This window comes from Lepisma saccharinum, chromosome 7 (assembly GCF_977018435.1).
Source record: "Lepisma saccharinum chromosome 7, izLepSacc3.1, whole genome shotgun sequence".
Classification (NCBI taxonomy): Eukaryota; Metazoa; Arthropoda; class Insecta; order Zygentoma; family Lepismatidae; genus Lepisma; species Lepisma saccharinum.
The window spans coordinates 33,090,670-33,113,405 of record NC_139235.1 but is presented as its reverse complement, the minus strand read 5'-3'; the positions used below and the strand labels follow the sequence as shown (position 1 = coordinate 33,113,405).

General features: G+C 40.2%; 1 protein-coding gene across 1 annotated transcript in view; it reads left to right on the top strand.

Moving 5' to 3' along the window:
• Positions 1-22,736, top strand: part of LOC145990416 (phospholipase B1, membrane-associated-like) — a 60,464-nt gene that overhangs the window by 22,056 nt on the left and 15,672 nt on the right. The window contains exon 3 of the mRNA XM_083126110.1: positions 12,465-12,696. Coding sequence (XP_082982236.1) covers positions 12,465-12,696 — 232 coding nt within the window. The remainder of the gene's footprint in view (positions 1-12,464; positions 12,697-22,736) is intronic.

The window sequence follows — 22,736 nt, the reverse complement described above, 5'->3', positions numbered from 1 at the left end:
TATGAGCTCTTAAAAAATCGTTTCCCAGGATTGTCCCATGTTCAAAATTTGGAATCATCCGAAAAGGATGAGTAAAATTGCGGCCGTTTATTGCAAAAGTTAATAGGACAATATCTTTAATTTCAATTTGTTCTTTTGCTACTCCCCTTATGGCCGTATGAATTTTGAAACGTTTGGCGGTTGAAGGAATGCCTCGATCACTGGTGACGGATACTTGGCTTCCGGAATCCACGAGAAACCTCTGACGTTGTCCCCCTAACACTGCGTTAATATAAATTAATTCCTCATAGGGAAAAGTAGAGACTGATATCTGTTTGCCAACGAAATCTGCGCATACGTCTCTTCTATGGGCAGTCATTGTTCGTTTAAAGCCTCCGTGTTCTGAAAACAAGTGGCTGCTGTGTGATTAGGGTAATTACAAATTGAGCAGCGTGGTCTCCCCCGTTGCTCTTCCCTGTTTTCCTGGTCTCGCCCTGCTGAAAACGAGGAACCCCGCGAGTTCTGTCCGCGGAAGTTTCCACGTCCTCGCCATTGTTGGGTATTACCATATCGCCTATTGCGATCTGAGTTGTTACCATTATTATTACGTCCATTCCTGTACCCCCTATTGTATTGTCGTCTATTATTATTATTACCCCGATAGGAGCCTCTGTAATTATTACTTGACTGATAATTATCCTTATAATAAGGTTCTCTAAATTGTTTTGGAGTAGATGAGTCGGTGCCAGAGTTCTGTTTTTGATCCTCCATGCTATCCAATCTCAAAGTGAGACTGGCTAATCTCGCTTCCAGACCAGTTTCCTGAGCCTGGACTTGAGCTTTGGTATTTTGAGGATTATTGAATAATTTTAATTGCTCAACCTCCTTTTGCAATGCTTTGAATTTTTCCTCAATGTCTGAAGTGGGTCGCGATTGCGCAGACTCAGCAGTAGCCAGATTGTTACTCTGCAGTAAAATCTGCTGCTGTTGCGAAAGTGCTGGTGTATTATGCAAAGGAGAGAATAAACTATCTCTTTGATCTTCGTACCTCAGTTCTTTCAGCTTGCGCTGCCTCATCAAGAACTGAAGTTTTTCAAAGGATTTTAAATCCTTAAGTAACCCATGCACGGACTCATACTCTTTATGGTGGATATCTTTCATATAATCCACCTGTAAGCCTAATATGATCTGTTTGATCTGTTGTTGAATACTCATTTTGGGGTCTGCCTTGAGTAGAAGTAATTGTTTGTCCCGAACATAATTCGTAACTGGCTCAGTTTCCTTGTGTAATCTATATCGAATTTGTTCCTCGATCTGGAGTTGATCCAAGGACCCTGTAAATTCGTCTTTAAATTTTCGCCGTATCTCCTCGTAAGAAACTTCCTGATTTTCTGTACCATCTTTCCAGGTCTGGTACCATCGTAACGCTGGCCCGGCCAGAAGGGCTGGAAATAATTCCTGCTTACGGGCATTATTCCATCCATTTAATATGGCAAGGCTATCCACTTTATCTAAAAATTTTGATACATCCTCCCCGGCTATCCCCTGAAATGGGATACCCTCTAAAATAGTTGGGGGAACAAACTGCGACTGAGCCATCGTTGCGAATTGTGTTTGGTCTAAACCTCTAATATCCTGATCTTGTTGCTCTAATTGTGGTTTGCATTTCTGTTTTTCCAATAATTCTCGCTGAAGGCGTCTAGTTAGGATTGGGCTACGTTTAAACTTGGGAGTGGAACTTGCAGCTGGGCCGCTGACATCTAAATTAAAACTTGTAGTCCCTCGTGCTATATCTAATAATTGATCTAATGTTTCGTCGAGTTCATCAGCAAGGTGAAAGCTCGACATCTATCATGGCACAAATAAATTCTTCTCCCCCCATAAATGCAAAAAGCTTTAAGCCCTATGTATTTTCAAAATTAATTTTGGCAAGGCTATACCAAAAACTAAACAAATGAGCAAAATTTTAGGGTGGGTTTGAATTTAAAACCATGTAACAAAATTTGGGGTGGGGTTGAATTTAAACTGGTTAAAATTTAACTGCAACTCTTTTCATTTTCTGAAAAAAAAAATGAAAAGGCCCGCAACTCTACCACGTGTCAATATTTGGGGTGGGGTTGAATCCTAAACTGGTTAACAAACTCTTTTTCTCATCGCATTTCCGAAAAATGCATGAGAAGCCCTAAGCACCTCCATCCACGTATCATTCTATAGAATGAAGGGATCTGAACCAGTTAACTGATGGGGTGATGTAAACTACTCATCATTCATCCTCTTGATGAGACCACTCGTCATTGACATGACGAGTTATTGCTTGGCATGCGAAAGGTACAACTTACACAAAGGAATTAAACTACTGAAAAGACAATGGTAACTCGTTGGATTTTGTGAACCGTTGAACCTGTATCATGGCTGGGTGTAGGATAATTACCTGTCTAACTGAAGTCTCTGAGCTGAATGAAAATAGCGAAGTCCTCTGTAAGCTTCTCTCTTATGCTGACCAAAGCGTGCTTCCACTATCGACCTCCTGCCTTGCTGACCACCTCTCTCTACCAACTCAATTCCCAAAGTTCAGTCACTTCCCAGCTTGTCTCACCTCTATATTCCCTGGCCATCGAGCTCTTCCTCGATGCCGAATCGCCGAATCGTGTTTATTATCATAATTGCTACCATGCAAACCGCTGACACCAAACCCAGAAGTGTTACCTGTTTCCTGAATGCTCAGGAGGTTTGCATGGCACAACACAATGCATTGTAAACATGCCTAAGAGGCTTGAGACAGCTGAGAAAAACAAGTGAATGCCCTGGTCAACATGAAGCGTTCAGAGAGACTTTAATAAAAATAAACATACAATCTTAGGGATTGTTACGACTTTCTCTTCTCCACGTGGGGCAGGTACACAAAGACATCTAGCGAGTCGTGGTCCGATGGTAAAATGTTTCTTTCCGGGGTTATTTCTGGATCAGGAGGTTGCCAGGACGTAATCTAAGTTGCTGTTACCGCGTGTCTTATGCATGTTGAATTGCTTCAGACCAATACCATTCACGAATGTGTCCATGAACCATTGATCAGCCGGGCAGTTTGGAGTACCAGACGTGGGGGTGTTCCAATCGATGGAAAGGTTAAAATCACCAAACAGCATTACGTCACCACACGTTAAGGCTGCCAAGACTGAATCATTAACGTGCGATCTCAGGTCCAAATTATCAAGCACAGTTTGATGTATGGGGAGTACCGCTAAACTGCTTAGTCTCTTCTGCCTCATTGCAGATCTCAAATATGTCTTTAGTCGGCTAATAACACTGAATGACCTTTCGGCTGTGACTGTCATCACGGGCACAGTGCGGAGGATCATCATGAATTTGGCTCCTGGAGGGTGCTGTCTTCCAAAAGAAACTTCCTTATGTCACGCATGGTAGTTGGAACCACTTTCTTCTGTTTGGCGATATCACCAAGCATGGACAGGTGTAAGGAGAGCCTATCGGCATCCAAATCTTGGCGAAATAATTCTCACGTTTGCTGAAAGTTTGTTGTGCAACTGTTCACAGCTGAGATGCATTCTTTCTCTACGGCTATTACTTTTTGTAGCCCCGTAGATTAATGTCCTTGTTTAACACATGCTTTTGCTGTGTCACACACGTTAGTGTATATTGATTTATAACACTATTTTGGAGTGTAGAACTTGTGATGTTTGGTAGCATCAGGATTTTCAAGTCTCTTAGGGACGTGACGTTCCTGGGGCAATTCTGGCTCATGAACGAGGCTCGGTTTCCCCTCTGTGCATTTCAGCCAGTACTGATCAAAACACATTCGCTTTTCTTGAAAGATGTCAGTCAAGTATTTTAGTTTTGATTTCACTTCTGTAGCACCAATGCTTGGAGACTGAATCTTACAGTTTACCTCTTCTATTGGACCCATCACATGGCAGTAGAGGGAGAGAAAGAAAAATGTCTTGAAGTGAAGCATTGTCTCCAGGTATCCAGCACATTTTAATGCTGCGTCAGTAGAATTTCCTTCAGAAAATTTCTCAAGAAAATTGAGAATGTTTTCATAGTTTCTTGTAATCTGTTGCATACTGGAGGCTCTCAACGTCCACCGACGAGGGCAAAGTGGTCCAGATGGCCAGCTTTCTCATTCACATCAATAATATTCCTAAATATTTGCATTCTTTTAGGGGATTCCCAAGCAGTCTTTAACAAGTCGTTGGCTAAATTCATTATGTCTCTGATTAATATATGTATAATAGTAAATAATAATTATATACTTAGTATATAGTAATAAATCATGTGTTTTACTGTCTTTGGTCATAGCCCCCCCAAAAGTTGATGGTTTAGCGGTCTCAGCTCCCAAAGTTGATGGTCTAGAACATTTCAAATTTGTATTTAAAGTTAAGTTCATGTGGAACAATTCAGAGTAAACTTTACAAGAAGAAAAATAATACATTAGATCCTCTTAAGCAAAATTATTTGGGGGGCTCTGCCCCCATATCATTAACATTGGGGGGGGGCTCGAGCCCCCCTAAGCCCCATGGAGTCGGCGCCTATGTTCTCGATGGTGCAGTGGTAGCGTTGTCGCCTTGTAAGGGGTCCCGGGCTCGATACCCGGTGGAGGCACATAGTGGTTCGTATCCCACTTTAAAATGTAGGTCCAGTCCCGATTAGCCTTAGGGGAAGGTCGGCGGGTATCGGACACCTTAACTTTTATTAAGATTTATATTTAAAGATTAGCTATAATCAATCCTGAAAGAGATAATATAAAACTTCAATCTCTTACCCACACACTGCGTGGAAGCTGTTTTGCTAAAAGAAGGACTACTTTGATTTTTGGGGTGAAATGAAAGTCATTACAAATTAGCCTTTCCAAAAAGTGGAGGGTGGTATCGGACAAAAATAAAATTAAATTGGAAGACAATTTATTTAATTGTTAATGATAACTTATGAATACTGGCAAAGTTTTTGTTCATTTTGTAGCATCACAAATGTCACAGTAATAAAAATGACTATCCCCTTCAAGATTGGCGCAGTTCTCATGTGCCCATCCTTTGCAGACTTGACACTGGATCCAGTCTTCCTCAAATGACTCTCCACAGATGATGCAGTTGGTACGTTGCTGTCTTCAATATTAAGTTGTTTCCTTGCTTTTTCATCACTGTTGCCTTCATCTTCATTTGCTTTAGTTTCTTGAACTGTTGCTTTCTGGATTCCCTTCGTTTTCGATAATTTACGCTTTGGATTCTTAATCATACCTTTGCCATTTTGTTTGATGTCTTTTGTCTTCTATGTATCTTCTCTTGTAGCATTCTTCTCTTCGAAGAGTCTTCTTTTCTGTAGAAGCTGCGTTTTGTAAGGTGAAGATGTCAAAATTTCACTTTGTTCACTGCGTGAAGTACATTCTTTGTACTTCACATTTGAAGTGCTTGGTAGTGGTGAAATCTGTTCTAAAATGCGTAGAGTCGGTGATGCGATGAACATTTGAGAAGTTGACGATGAAGGTTTTGGAGGAGATGCTGCTTTGGAAGTGGATGGTTTTTGAGGGTGATTGTCTGGTTTGCTTGAGGTTCCAGGTAAACTACAACTCGTAGAAATTCCTGATGTTGAAGGCAGGTCGTAAAGTTGATTCAAGGGTTCAGAAAAATTGCAAGCAGTGGATAGTTGAGAGAAAGCTGCTTTGTTAGGATTGGTTGAGGTCTGATTCATGGTAGTGAAGTTCTCTTCTACTTCCTGTGACTGGTTACAGAGTGAGGCAGCAAAATCCAGGTCACAAAATACATTGTGATTCAGTGGGTAGATAGATCCCTGTGCAACTGAATCCAGATTGCGCCAGTTCCATCCTGCAGATTCTGGAAAAGGCAGTGTTGACCAAACCAGCTATATCTTTAAGTAATATTTTCATGTTCGGATACTTCCTCATCCACAATGCACATGCCTCATTGTAGGCATTTTTAAATGGTTTCATAACTTACCTGTTTAGAGGATGGAGTTTGTGAGATGTGTGCGGGGGTAAACTGATTATGTGAATATGATGTTCCCTGGCATAAAGGATCACATCAAGGTCCTTGTGACTTCCATGGCCATCCACAATCAACTAGGCTGGATTTTTTCATTAGGGTTTACCCGATCAACAAAAGTATGCAACTATTTCAGTAACCCCTCCTTTGTGATCCACCCACTCTTTTGCTCATCAAAAGTACTTCCTAATGGAGCATCTATTTTTAATTCGTTGTCAGTTCTCACACGTGGAAAAACAAACAACGGAGGGATGAACGTATCACCTGCTGCATTTATGGACAAGAGAATTATCACATTTCTCCCTCTCTCTGCAGACGTCAGCTTCCCTACCTGTCTTTTCCCTTTTACAGACATAACCTTCAGGCGATTGTTGTGAACACATGATACACCAGTTTCGTCCGCATTGAATATCTTACATGGGCTGAATTTGTGTTTGTCCATAAGCTCACCCAACTTGTTAAAGTGACTTGATCTTTACTGAAACCAACTGCACGCTGCAGACTAGTCGATTCGGCTGTCCTTAGACTTAACTCATAGTAAAAATCTTTTCCTGCCATTTGTATCTCTTTGTTGAAGCGGTGTTTAATTTTGAGCCTTTCAGCGAATTGGTATTCGTATTGTCTTCGTCCCATTTTTCACGAATTTTGCCCATGGTTTACTGAAAACAAAACAAAAACACCTCTATTAGGACTAAAATGAATATTTTATCAACCAACAAGCTGTCCGATAATAATAATAATAATAAAATCGCCTTTATTGGAGCGGGCGTGTTTCGGCCTCTAGGGCCAACAGACCCTTGTCTGGGAGATTAGTACAATGGAATAAAGAGTACATTGAGAAAAAAAATACATTCAGAAAAAAACAAACATGAAAAGGATTACATATCAATACAAATAAGAATAATTAAATATATAGGTATATACGCTTAGGATATATGTATAGATAATGAAAAAGAAAAACAGATTTACCTATAAATTGTTGAACATAGGTATCTTTTTTTTTTTTTTTGCTTTTGTTTTAGTACACATTCATATATATTCAGTAATCTGGAAAAATAGAAAATATAATAGTAATAATGAAGTGAAATGAAATTATGAAATTATAAGATTTATGTGCACACAGTTGCCAAATGTTACAATGCGTATCTTTATGAATGAATGAAAAGTTGCTCGTGATTAGGTATTTCGCTGCCTTGCCAGTAGATACTGTTTGAGATTCTTTTTAAATAGCTTATGGCTGTTGATGGATGTTAGGGAGGTTGGGAGGGAATTCCATTCTTTAGTGGCAGTTACGGTAAATGATTTTCCATAGGTGGTCGTATTATGTACTGGGACTGACAATAATTTCTTTCGTCGTGTTACATGTTCATGTCTGCTCGAATTTATGTTCAGTTTTTCAAAGAGATATGCAGGCTGTTTGTTGCCTAGTACTTTATGTGTTAAAGTTAATAATTGGTATTTCGCGAGATTCTTGGTGTTAAGCCAATTCAAATTGAATAAGTATTTTGAAATGTGGTCCCTTTTTTTCAGTTTGTAAATGAATCTTATGCATGCATTTTGTAGCTTTTGTAGCTTATTAGTTATGGAGCTACTTGCATTGTAAGCAACCGTGGCTCCGTAGATTAATTGTGATAAAACTAGACTCTCGCACAATTTTTTTTAACCTCAATGCCTACAATATTTTTCAAGTGATGTAATGCTCGAAGAGATTTGTTGGCTTTTTTCATCTGCTCTGAAATATGACCTGACCATTCTATGTGGGAATCCATGACAACGCCAAGGTTATTTACAGTATTTTCTAAGTTTAACGGATGGCTATTCAATTTGGGGAGAATCATGTTATCTGTGTTTTGGCTAAGCTTTTTTACCAGAAATTTCGTTCCCATTATGACAAATTTTGACTTGGTTGGGTTTAATTTTAGGAAGTTAGTTTGTGCCCATTCACTTATGGCGTTCAGGTCTTTCTGCAGTTGTGATGCTGCATTTGAGAACTCTTCTATCCTTGTATGTATGTATATCTGAGTATCATCAGCATATTGGTGATACTGCGCATGCGAGAGGTTCTTATGTAAATCCATTACATAAATGGAGAAAAGGAGAGGTCCAAGAATGCTTCCTTGGGGAACTCCATTTCGAATGTTTAACCACCCAGAGGAACAGTTATTTTTGCCTCTGATTTGTACACGCTGCTTCCTGCCAGAAAGGTACGATGCAAACCAATCATGGCTTATGCCGTTAACCCCAATGCTGTGTAATTTAGCGAGTAGAACTTCATGGTTTACGCAATCGAATGCTTTCGAGAAATCAAGGCATACAAGTAAGGTGATTTTGCTTTCATCAATAGCTTTTTGTACATCATCAGCAACTTTCAGAATGGCTGTTGTGGTGCTGTGATTTGGCCGAAAACCAGATTGATGCTTTGGAAAACTAGATGTAGCTGTTACGTGTGTGAATAGCTGCTCGTGTACAATACGCTCTAAAATTTTCGACATTATGGGCAGTATACTTATTGGGCGCAAGTCATTCACATTTTTAACAGGCTTGCATTTTGCGAGCGGTAAAACGATTGCCTTTTTCCACGCTTCTGGGAAGATACCCTGTGCTAGGGAGTTATTTATTATGACGGTTATAGTATTTACGCAAAATGGAAGTAATAATTTTAAAATGGTTAAGTTTATGCCATCGTCTCCACATGCTTTACTACGTATCCTGCTGAATGCCTTCCGTATGTCTTGAGATGTCACTCTAGTAAAGGTAAATGAATTTAGGGGTTTGAGGGTCAAAAATGTTTTGCAAATTTTTTCCAGGCCATCCTGGTTCGCTTCACTTTGTGAAGCTTGTATAAAATAGTCATTAATGCTATTTGGATCTAGTATTTTTTCGGGAATATCTTGACTGACATATTTGCTACCTATTAGGCCATGTTTACGCAGGTTCGCCCACATTTCTTTCGCATTATTTATGTTCTTATCGATTGCAGATTTATAATAGTGAAACTTGCTATTTCGCACTATCTTTTTAGCTCTGTTTTTAAAGTATTTGTAGCTGAGAAGGCTATCGTTATCGCCGGTGTTTACGTATTTCAAATGATAGTAGTCCCTAAGCTTCCAAAATTCACGAACGGTATTGTTTATCCATGGCGCGGGAGGCTTTGTCACTCTGCGCGTTTTAACAGGGATGTGTTTGTTCGCCAGCAATAGTATTTTATCATTTATCATTTCGACCTAGCTGTTTACGTCCTCACATCCCTCTATATCCTCCCAGGCCGAATTTTTTGCATCCTCATTGAATTTGCTGATATCTAGTTGTTTGAAGTCACGGTAACGGACAAATTTCGTTTTCGATTTTTTTACACTATTATAAACTTCAAATACTGCATACACTGTATCATGATCAGATATACCTGGCAATGACTGTTGATTTACGTATAAAACCTTTGTCTTTTTAGAACAGATTATAACGTCTATTAGGGACTCCGACGTGGCAGTTTTCCGCGTTGGCTTTTTTACAAATTGAATGCCGTTTAGTTCTTTAATTATACCCGACAGTAATTTTGTATCCGGTTCTTTAGGTTTTAAAAAATCTGCGTTTACATCGCCGATACAAATATAATGGTCGTAGTTTACGAATGTAAATTGTAATACATCGTGCAAATTATTAAATGTGGTATAAGATATGTTTGGCGGCCTGTACACCAACACAACAGCTACTTTCTCTTTATTGCAACAAATTTCGACTACTAATATTTCGATTTGTTCGTCTAGTTTAAAAAAATTGTCAATTTCTATTATTTTCCATCGAATATTTTCTTTGATATAAAAGCAGATTCCACCCCTGTTGCATCGAGTTCGATCTTTCCTTACTATTTCGTAACCATGAAGTTCCACAACGTTATTACTTATCCCGGGCTTTAGCCACGATTCGGTGATACCTATTACATCGAAATTAGCAGGTGACATGATATGCTTAAATTCATCGAACGAGTTCAGTAACCCTTGAGTATTGAGGTGACATATTTGTAAACCTCTGCTGAAGGCGTGAATGTCGTCTGCGAAGCCATCTGTGCTGGCTGTAGGTAGAGGGGGCCAATTCTTGGAATGCGGCCTCAACTCTCCCACCCTCCTCCAGGTCACTCCTTTCCGCGTAACGGTAAGCCATTGTCATCGGGGGGGATACCACCCGATTTCACTTTGGCCGATACCACCCGAACAACACGCTACATTGAGATAGTCATTAAACAAAGAACAACGAAGCAAGCGATATTATACTGCTACAACGTAACAACTACAATATAATACGTACGCTAGTAACAATAGAAACTAAATACACTTACTCTCAGACCAATTGTAATACTCCAAATTTATCTTCGTGCACTGCACAACGTAACAAATACCAAAAAACTCGCAGCACGACACAAACTGCTTGGCATACACATCCAATATGGCGATGGCTCAAGTGGTTCGTTTTGATGCACACACTGCCCGCATGACAAGTGCTGCCTCAAACGGCAAATGCCCTAAGCTGCTCTTGTCCAATACTGTCGCCTGTCCGATACCTCCCGAACTTCCCCTACTGTGCATAAAGTGGACTTAAAACACAAAATCAATCATACCTACGGTATGGTGATCGAATTCTGGTGAATATTATTGAAAAATTGACCTCACAGAATATCTCAAAGCTTTTGATATGCTACGAACTACTAACATTTAGTTACTTATTATTCTAATTAACAAGTACAGTCGTGTGCGAATATATTAAAATGCGAAGTGTTTATTTCTATTTTCATTTACAAACTGCGATGTGCGTTTTAAATTGAACGGCTCGGGAGTAAAACTTGATAACCTGCTAAAGTATGAAACAGGGAAAAACTCAGGTGAGAGTTTGTCCACTACGTTGTGGCTTATGGGTTACCCAGATATTCCCGCGTGTTTCCATCAGCGGCTACTATTGTACAGCAACTGCATCCAGTGTTAACTCAATTTTGAACGGAGTGTGGGTATCAGGTTTTACTCCTGAGCCGCTCAATTGTAGGACTGCTAAGTAATTACCACACACAATTCTTAATTCTTTAAAAGAACTCATCTCAGCCAGTTTTTCAATCTCAATAATACTTTTTTTGAAAAGTTAACATCCGCCATCTTGAATTGACCGCCATTTTCATTAGCTACCACTTTGAAATGGCAATCATGTGTTTTCTTGCTACCCTTACACACCCATACAACTGTGGCATAAAGGAAAATTAGTACCCCCAAATTTTACCGAATTCTTTATTTTGCCCACTTGGGCCCATAGACTAATTAGGAGTATAACATTAAAGAGGACATTAAAAGTACAGTTGAGTACGATAGTGCACATGAGACTACTATTTTATCCATAATTTTTAATGATTATGACTAATATAAATAATATAAAAGTTAAAATATACAAAAACATAATTTTCGCTGAAGTACAGGATGTACAGACGGTGAACCTCCGTGATTTTGAAGTGATGGGAAATTAAAACGAACACACCTGTACATTTTTTGGTACTTTTATTTCAAAGAGCAACTCAAAAGTTTTACCCCACTTCTATGTGAGCACCTTTAGTGACACGAAGAATATCCAGCCGGTATTCCACTTCGAGCAGCAGCACGTCGTCAGGGATGTTATCAATTGCAGCAACAATTCGGTCACGCAAAGCATTCACGTTTGGCGCCTTCGTTGAGTAAACTGCGTCCTTAACATACCCCCAGATGAAGAGGTCCAGAGGAGTGATATCTGGGCTACGTGGTGGAAAAGTGGCTTTCCTCCCCCTGGCTTCTTCAACACCCTCCCCGTTTCCAGAAAACTTCTGTACCATGCCCTGATGCTCTTGTCCGTTGGCGGCGTTTTGTTAAAGACACGCCGAAACTTACGCTCCACCTTAACAATTGATTTTGACTCCGCAAACCATGCCACAGCGTATGCTTTCTCTTGAGAAGACGCCATTTTCACAAAAGCGACGACAGCGCTGCCAAGAATGACGCGCGCGAACTAAAGAAGAAAACACGCAAACTTGAGCGTATGTAGCACCAAATACAAAACACTGGATTGTCTCAACTTTATTTTCTGATTTTTAACATTGCGTCGAAACCCCGGAGGTTCATCGTGTACACCCTGTATTATATGGAAATGCAACGTTGTGCTGTATACTAAAAGAGGAACAGAAATTATGAGTTTTGAAAAATGCAATCATTCCAAAAAAATATCCATACACGTAACTGTATGTTGTAAACATACTTGATCGCAATTGGTGCGAAGGCATGGTATCTAACAAAAATGTAAAAAGCTGTTTATTTGGAATGGTCACATATTGTTTTACTTACATTAATGTAATATATATTTTAATACTATTGAAGTTTTGCCACCTTTGGTGGTACCGATATCTGGTCTGACTCATGGACTATCTTTCTGTCGTCATCTCACAAAGTAACAATGTATTTTTTCCCCTTCTTCCAGGGACGCAGAAACAGACTGATCATAACACAGCCTCGCATCCCGGACACTTTCTCTTTTCCCTGTGAAATCACGAAGTCAACCGGGACTGCAACCAGCGTCCACCGGCTTCGCCCCAGCGACGTGCGAGTCATCGGAGGAATCGGGGACAGCATGCTGGCTGCCATTGCGGCCCTGGGGCGCGTGTTCCCGTTTTCGAATATGATAGAGAACGCTGAAGTTTCATTCGGAACAGGTAACTTTGAATTTCATTGAACAAGATCGCTTCTGGGTTTAATTTCATAATCTCGACATCTTCAGGATCCGAAAGGTTTATATATGAAGGTATATTCATTGACTAATTCTCATAAGTGATTGGATGCTTTGGTCTGAGAGACGGTCCATAGTAGTTAAGGGTTAAAATGACCCGCGATGACCATTCTTGTCTTGGAAGAACTTTTAAAACAATAGTTAACAGTTGGGCTGAAAAGTTCGTAGGCTGACTCATAGATGACGTTACTAGAATTAAATCCATGTGATTTTTACTTAGTACTAACCTTCAAAAGATACGTGTATAAATTTCACAGCTGCCGGATAATTAGTTCGTGAGATATAGCATTGTGAGTGAAGCAGCTTTTGTTATTGTGAAAAAATGGATAAAAAAGAATTTCGTGTGTTAATAAAGCATTGCTTTCTGGCGAAAAAAATACTGTTGAAGCCAAGGCTTGGCTTGATAAACATTATTCGGACTCTGCACCAGGAAAATCAACCGTTGAGAAGTGGTTTGCTAAATTTAAACGAGGCGAAATGAGCATTGAAGACGATGCACGCAGTGGACGCCCCAAAGAGGCTGTTACCGACGAAAACATCAAAAAAGTCCACAAAATAATAAAATCAAAAAGGGCCAGACCATCAACAGCGATTATTACATAGCGTTGTTGGAGCGTTTAAAGGATGAAATCACGAAAAAACGGCCCCATTTGAAGAAGAAAAAAGTGCTGTTTCATCAAGACAATGCACCGTGTCACAAATCAATGAAAACGATGGCAAAATTATATGAATTAGACTACGAATTGCTTCCCCATCCACCATATTCTCCAGATCTGGCCCCCAGTGACTTTTTCCTGTTTGCAGACCTTAAAAGAATGCTCGCTGGAAAGAAATTTAGCACTGATGAAGAGGTAATCGCCGAAACTGAGGCCTATTTTGAGGCTAAAGAGAAATCGTACTATAAAAATGGCATCGAAAAATTGTATGACCGCTATAATCGTTGTATCGCCCTCGAAGGCAACTATATTGAATAATAAAATCGAATTTTGTCAAAAAAATATTTTTTACTATGTTAGCCTACGAACTTTTCAGCCCAACTGTTAGAAATGGTAATTACGTAATCACACCCATCACAGAACACATCTATGTTATATAGACCTTTAAAATTCCTTCCCCCTCATAAAGAAAAATACTGTGTACGCTAGTGGCCATACATAGGGGAGACCGGGGCTAGTTGTTGCAAGGGGCAAGTTGTTACATAGAGTTTTCGGTAGCTTCCGCTAGGGGTAGCACTTCCTTACTCATAGGGCACGTGACTTATTCGACAAAGAAGTCCCGGTTGTAGTTTGGCGCCAGTGGTGGCAAGTGAGTGGACGTTACGAGTGTTTTTTTCACTTTTTTTGGTTTGAAAGTAATTATTGAGGGTTGCGTTCCAGTTGTGATTTTAAGAAATTGGAATCTCATTGGTTTTATTTTATTTTTGTTTCTTCAGTTCGCAAAAAGTTGCAAGGGAAAAAGTAACAAGTGGATAAAATGTTTGTGGACGTTATATAATTGTGCCTGACTCTCTTAATCTTTATTGTTATATGTATGTTCTTACTGTATAAAACTTTGTTGAAACAACGTGCCCCAAGTTGTTACAGTTTTCAGAGTTCCAAAAATGTAACGTTTACAAGTTCATAATGTAAAGCTATTCCATTGGAAAAAATATATGCATTGCCCAAAGGTGCGATGGTTTAATACTGAAGATTTGATTAATGCATGTGCAGTAGGAAGCTCATGAAAAATTCCGAAGTTGAAATTGTAACAACTAGCCCTGGTCTCCAATATATATATATATTGTTGTAAGCCCGTTTTACCTGGGCTCTGAGGTACAGGGAAGTTTCATTTAAACATTTTAGGTAGAGCTTAATAATGTTTGATGGCTGAACCTGCTCCGTAGGAGGGTAGAGATATGGAAAGTTGGTGTAAAAGGTTATTCACGCTTGTTCATACCTGGTAGATGTGTGTGGTGTCTTGTCCTAATGCTTCTCGCAGACCGAATCGTGAAAGTTCCAAGGTTCTATCCAGCGACCCTCAGTTCACCAAGCCAAGCGATCCCTTGCGCCTTGTAGCATGCTAGGCAGCGGTAACTCCGTGTTCCATCGTCGTAGTTAGCAGTGTAACGTGTTGTAAAGTAATCGGACTAGTTATCCATGTAGCGTCGATGAGTGTCAGAATCAAAAGAGAGCGAGCTCCGGGTAGGAGCTTGCTTTTATCATTGTAGGCGTCGAAAGGTTGTTAAACCTTTCAAACGCGGTAGATCCTGTTTAGATCCACGCGTTTGCCTTTCCAGTTCCTGGTTTTACGGAAGTTACAAGTTAGCGCATTCTTGGGATCGCTCGCTGGTCGGACAAGTTCAGGAAATGAACAAGTGTGAATATTAACATGACGAGGTTTTCTCGGTTTAATGGTCTCCATATCTCTACATTCCCCTTGTTGAAATAATCGAGCCACTCTATGATGGTCGACTACTTCGTCCGGAGTAGATTATATTTAAAAATTAGGATTTATTAACAAATCAAACGTGTAGAAGACCAATACAGTAAACCAATCACTAGAAGAATCACATCACCGTAAAAAAAAGTTGTAATCACCAGAAGAGTCATATCATATCGTGGCACCAAACACCGTTGAGAAAAAAAATATAAAAACACGTAGAATAATAAAAAAAAATTAAATTGTAGGTCATAGCCTCTTATAAACTCAAAAAGTACGAGCACAACAACTAAGTCTTGAGGCATGGATAAAATAATTACATAAGTTGGGACGTTGTGACACTGAACTAGTTTTGTTTGAGTGATGACAGCACAATAATAAAAACACATGTCAGCACAGTGTGAGGAAACGCCGGGAACCACACGCGGTGGTATTTTCTGTTTGCTGAGTTCAAAGTACACTTGGCGGAACATACACGATGCTGGGCGGAGCCTTGAGGTATGTTACCTATGGCAACTCTGTAAACTGCATGCCGCCATAGGCTGGACGTGCTGTGCAGCTGACGATAAAATAAAAAAAACACAAAAGAAAGAGACGTATCTCTAATCCAATATGGGTAGCACCCATGGGCACTAACTTTGGCACTGTAAATGACATATGTTTGTATTAATTGCGTGTGCCTTACGGTAGTTGAAGTAGCTGAGCACCGGAACACTTTTAGCCGATGTAAGATAACAATAAGTATCATGTGTCGTCGGGAAACAAGAGCAGGATGCACGGAGTGGGCGGGGCCTGTCGATGAAGATCGCCGTGACGTCAGCGAAGTTGAGTCTGGAAGTCAAATTTGCGATGGCGCTTTGGGTCAAGAGACGTCCTGGGTAAAGCGCTCCACGTCTGGGTCGCGGCGTGGGAGATGGAAAAATCAGCCATGGGTCCAGACGGGAACGGGTCCTTGTTGGTGCTGGAACTCCACAAGATCGTTGTTGGTCTCTGCGATGAGCCTAGGTCTGTCGCTCGATGGTCGTCATGGGTCCAATAACATCCATGGTGATGAGATAATGAAACAAGCGTAAAAGGAAAAATTAGGAAAAAGCAAAAGGTAGTGGAGCAGATTTACAATAAGTGATGACGGGTTATAAAATCGATTGAAAAGGGACTTTCAGTTAAAACTGGTGAATTATTTTGGGGGGGAGGGGAGGTAATATCTGATTTGAATGACGGCGAAGGGGCGTTATTACTTATATGATGTAGCGTTTTGAAGGGCGCCTGTTTATGATGAACAGGTTTACCTGAAGAAAAGTTCGCCGGGGCAACGGAGGGGGGAGTAGGTGGAATAATTCCATGTTGTAAGGAAAGTTCACCGGGGGGGAATGGGGGGGGATAGGTGGAATAATCGGCCTAGCCGGAATAGGGGCCGGGGGCGACGGTGGCTTGACCTGAGGTGCCAGAAGTCGGCGTCCTTTCGAAAAAATGGTGGTACATTGAGTGGAAGTATTTATTTGTTTCGTACCAGAGATGAAAGGGGTCGGTGGAAGAGGGGGTGGTGTTGGAATGACTGTTGTCTCCGGGGCATGTGAAAGTGATTGTAAAGCAATTGGGGCACTGATGGAAGATTTCTCTAACCGTTGTTGGGGTGTGGTGACAGGTGATTTGGGGGAACAACAGCAAGATATAATTAATAATGCCAATAAAATAAGTATGCCAAGAAGAGCTATTACGATGGATGCGATAATGGCATAATGAGCTGGAGACATCTTGTTGTAGGGGTCTGAAATGAGAAAAGAAAGGGGAATTCAGCGATAATAGAACGAACTAAGTGATTACGAGACATTTCCTTCTGTAATATGTGTAAATGTCGTTTATAAAAACAATTGCAAGAATTTTACGTGTCTTGTGGACAAAGGTTTAAGCGCCTTCGATTCGCTGCTAATAAAAAAAAAATTGAAAAAGAAGTGTAAAAGAGTAAGTAATATATTTGTGTAAAAGTTCATTGAAAAATAGAGTAAGTTTGTAATTTCATGGGATGTGAGCTATACCATGTTGTATGCTATCAATATTTGAATTATAAAATTAAAGAGAGAGTGGGAACATTTGCCTATTTTATTATATGCTTTATTAACATATTTAGTGCATTGCAGCTTTCAAAGAAGCAGTTCGCGTTACACCTAAGCGTAAATAAAAAAATTGCTATGGCCAAAAAGCCAAAAGTTCAAGCAAGTTCTACGCAGTTCATTTGTTCTTTAAATCATTGATCTTGTTCTATCTTAGTTCATTCGTTCTTTATTTCTTTGTACTTTTTTCTTCATTTGAGCGTATATGTACCAGCAAATGGGGAAAAAAAAAATATTTGCTAGTTCGGATCATAAACACACTAAGTACTTATTAGTCAAATCAGCTAAGTGATATGTTCTGACTATTACTATGCGTTTAAACGCAAATTATAAAATAACATTAAAATATCTGTAAAAAAATATTAATTATTAGGCAAGAGATGTATTATAAATGTTCCGACGATTGAGATAGCATTCTGTAATCCTAATCTTGTTAAAATAAAAATAACCATGTTGTATTAAAAATAAAATGAGTTCGTTCTAACGCAGAAATGCAGTGCGTGCACGAGAAGTGGAAGGAGGGGGGGGGGGGGAGGTGGATGAGCGTGAGAAAATGCTGGATCATGCTAGCATGTGCAATGTACGCAACGAGGAGCGAGGAGGCTAAAGCGAGTGACAACGGAGTGGCGTGTTAATGAATGTTAGTGGGGTTATCATGGCACTAGTCGTAGCGGGCTTTGAGTCTAGAAATAGTAATAGTGTCAGTCTTTTGCTTACTCCTGCCGTCGATGTAAGTTACTTCGTAGGAATTCTCATTAACTTTACGAAGAATAGTTCCTTTGTACTTATAAGACGACGCAAAGGCTTTTGACACGCCTGGAGTTGGAGTGGCATCTAGAATCCATACATGTTGTCCTGGTGAGTACTGCATTTTCCTAGAAGTGCGGTCTACGTACTTTTTCTGCTGTTCGTAACGCTTGTTCAAGTTGTCATGTGCTGTCTTTCGTATGGATGTCAGTAGTTCAAGTCTCTGTGCGTTCGTCTGGGAAACATTGTCGGGGTTCGAAGGAAGGACAGCGTCAGCTAAGATCCTTGGGTTGTAGCCAAATAAAGTAAAATACGGGCTCTGGAGGGATCCAGAATGGATTGTAACGTTGTGGCTAAACGCTGCGCTAGCCAAATAATCACACCACGAAGCTTTCTTTTCTAACACAAAGACTCTCATAGCTTTCTTTAAGTAACTAAATGAACTCTCAACTAATCCATTCGTGAAATGGGCACAAGTATCTACATATTTTAGTTGTACACCTGTAATATTGGCTAACTCTCGTAAGAGTAAACTTGAATTGGGCGTTGAACGATCTAAATAGATCGTTTCCGGGATGCCATGAACTAAAAAGACTTTCTCAACTAGGGCTGTTGCTATGTTTTGTGCATCGTGATTAGCCAAAGGAGCTGTAATTACATACCTTGTACAACTATCAACTACCGATAGGAAATATTTGTATTTGTGCGTTTTTGAAGAGACTAAAGGACCACATACGTCAATATGAATTCGTTGGAAAGGAATTTGGGCTGGTTGAAATGTTTGCAGCGTATGCGGTTTAGAACCTTGTGGTTTCTTTGAAATCTGACAAGGGATGCAATGTCTAACCTTATCGTACACAAATTTCTTCATATTGGGGAAGAAGTAGCGCATAAGCATTAAATTATATGTCTTTTGTGCACCTTGATGACTTCCATTCATTTTGTGTGCATGAATAAGGTCGAAAACTTGATTTCTTAATGCATGAGGAATACAAAGTCTATCCCTATTACCAGTTTTGATTTTATTAGTCCTGTATAAGACTCCATTTTTGAGTACATAAGAATACGAAAGCTTTTCTAGTTTAGGGTCACTAGCTTTATCTTTGTTTTCTAATACATCAATAATGTCTCTAAAATAGGGGTCTTTACGTTGTTCTGAACTAATATCAAAATCTGCTGCTTGTGCATGAAATACTTGATGAAAAAATAAGTCATCATCATCATCATCATCTTTCTTGTCAAGATTAGTCTTTTCTATAGGGTTGTCTTTGGGAATGACAGGTGACTGCGGGGTTACTGTAGCATTGGGTAGGACTACTGGATGCTGGGCCATAAGGGACGCAGATGGGGTAGAAAGTACAGGCTTAGGGGTGTTAGGTGTCGTACTGGTAATGTTCAAATTGATATAAGTTTCTGTTCGTGGACTTAACTGAACTGTGTTTGAAAGGGTAGCTTTTCCCTCATACACATTTACATTCTCAATTTGGGTAAATATGTCATGCGACAGCTGGTGGGTCTTGTACTTTGATCTTAAAATACTATAATTAGGAGTACGTCCTAAATGACAAAGAGTTATTGTATTGTCTTTTAATGACATTTCGCACCTCTGCGTTCGTAAAAAGTCATTTCCTAAAAGGGGAGGGACGTTAATTGAATCTACTATTCTAAATGGGTGCGAATATTTACGCTTTCCAATTATGATAGGAAGAACTACAATTTCAGACACACTCAGTTTCGATCCGGACACACCTTGGATTGTGGATTGTACCTTGTATGTTTTTCTTTCAGTAGGGAGAAGATGGGAAGGATAAATTGAGATTTGGGAACCCACGTCAATAAGTAAATCTACCTGTTTTCCTTGTATGCTACTATTAATAAAGTATAGGCCATTTCTCTCAATTATAGGAACTTTATCTAATCTGGTATTATCTTCGATTTCGTCCCTGCAAGTCGAAGACGATTTTAGTTTAAAGCACTGTCTCTTTGTGGCTTGTAAAAGCAGTTGTCGCTTTCGTGATTATAACGACCACAAAACTTGCAGGCTGAGGTATTTGCATCGTCGCGATTAGCCTGATCTCGACGTTGAAACCTCTTGTTACCATTACTTCTGAACTGGCCTCTTGAGTTCGATCGAAAGTTACCTCTGTGATTAGCTCTAGAATTATTATTATTTCTGTAGGAAGAGGACTTATTATTCCCCTTGTTGAAACCTCTGTTATGTGCGTTTTGATTAGCCGTCTTCGCAAATTCCAGCACATTTGAACAAAGATTGAAGAGAGAACTTGCATTCATCTCTTCGTTCGAAAAGAGAGACATGCTCGATATTTGTGACGAGAGTTTGTTTATTTCGTCACCAGAGGCGGCATTTGGAGCGTGTTCTACTCTGGGTACGGCTGGTGTCGCCGCGCAGCGGGCATTATCAGAACTCGGTATATGATGCATTCCTTGATACACTGTGTGGGAACTATTTACGAGAGCCGGACTTTGGACTTGATGTGTCAATTGTGGGAGAGAAGGAAATGGACACTGGTTGTATGGTACAAAGTGCTGAGTCAGGTTGTGAGAATTACTACTGGGGAGGGGGGAATAGACCTGTGCATGCGAACAGCTGTGAAGTGGTGATGGAATGAATGTCTGGGGTAAGCTTGCCTGTGCGACTGCCTGATCAATTTCCAATTTCTCTTCCAACATACGGGAATTAATTAATGACTGCTGGCGTTCGAAATTCTGTAGGTGGGCAATTAATTCTTCTGTTCTAGCAAAATGCTTGTTGGTTAAACAGCCAATGTATTTGGCTCGCAGTCCCGTGATGATGTAAGAGAGAGTTTGTTCTTCAGTGGCGTTCGGGAAGTATTGCTGGACTAATGCCTTTTTAGCAATAACGTAGGTGTGAATGGGCTCGCTTACCACCTGTTTTCTCTGGAGAATTATCTGTACAGGATCTGATGACAAGTATGAACCCTTAAATAACGTACTTAGCTCGTCTTTGATATGGGTGTATGTCAAGTCTACAAAATTGGGTCGTTTCTGTATGTCATGAAAATAAGTTAAAGCGGTGTCCGTCAAAAATAAAGGTAACATCTCTTTACGCTTAGCTTCCGTCCATCCTGCGGCGTGTGCTACATTTTGAAACTTGAGGAAAAATGAGTCAATGTCCTTAGGGTCATGTCCGCTAAATGGTGCCGGGTATAATGCAGTTGGAATTGGGGTAGCCATGTTAGTCGTGGGAATTTCTACAGTTAAGTGATCAGAGTTATTAACAGTGTTAGAGGAAGTTGAAACGGGAGCCGGGGTACTCGCTAAGGGCTGGGGTTGGTTTTTGTTAGGTGTTTGTAGTCCAAGGACAAATTGAGGGTAATTTCGATTAGCAGACCTTAACCGTGTTAGTGGAGGGGAGGGAATTGGGGTTAAAGGTCGTAAATTTATTGGATTTGCCGTGATTGCAGTTGCTAACTCTATGATTTGGTCGAGGGAGGAATCTAGGTGTTCGTGCAACGCTATCTGTGACGTATTCATAAACGAAGGTTCGTCGTGCTGACCAAAGAACAAAGGAACGTATGAGTATACAGTTATTTATGTCATTAATATATCGCTGGTCAAATAAGTATAAGCAAGTGTTCTCATTCCTGTGTGAATGATGCTTGAATACATGTTATGCACAAGAACTAGATTTTTGTTGAAAAAGGGGGGGGGGGGCTCGGCATAAAAGAAAAAGAGGGGTTGTTTTCCATAGGGTAATACACAAAATTGTCACTAGGTCTGACGCATCTTAAGCGTACTGTGGGAGTATGAGTTGGAATTACTAAAAATTTACTTTAAAAATGCTCCCAAAGTGGGAGGGAGGGGTGGGAGAGAATAATTTAATGTAAAGCAATTCGTACAGGAGGGTACTTAATTGCAAAAAGGGCCTGAAGCAACTCCACCATGTTGTAAGCCCGTTTTACCTGGGCTCTGAGGTACAGGGAAGTTTCATTTAAACATTTTAGGTAGAGCTTAATAATGTTTGATGGCTGAACCTGCTCCGTAGGAGGGTAGAGATATGGAAAGTTGGTGTAAAAGGTTATTCACGCTTGTTCATACCTGGTAGATGTGTGTGGTGTCTTGTCCTAATGCTTCTCGCAGACCGAATCGTGAAAGTTCCAAGGTTCTATCCAGCGACCCTCAGTTCACCAAGCCAAGCGATCCCTTGCGCCTTGTAGCATGCTAGGCAGCGGTAACTCCGTGTTCCATCGTCGTAGTTAGCAGTGTAACGTGTTGTAAAGTAATCGGACTAGTTATCCATGTAGCGTCGATGAGTGTCAGAATCAAAAGAGAGCGAGCTCCGGGTAGGAGCTTGCTTTTATCATTGTAGGCGTCGAAAGGTTGTTAAACCTTTCAAACGCGGTAGATCCTGTTTAGATCCACGCGTTTGCCTTTCCAGTTCCTGGTTTTACGGAAGTTACAAGTTAGCGCATTCTTGGGATCGCTCGCTGGTCGGACAAGTTCAGGAAATGAACAAGTGTGAATATTAACATGACGAGGTTTTCTCGGTTTAATGGTCTCCATATCTCTACAATATATATATATATATAAAAGCAGTAAAGTTACGTTAATCAGAGTAATCTTATCATAAAACACGTTCGTGGTCACTTTTTTACGCTAGTTGACTGGCAACGGAAGTTGACAATCTTTTTAATGTGCAAATTCCGAA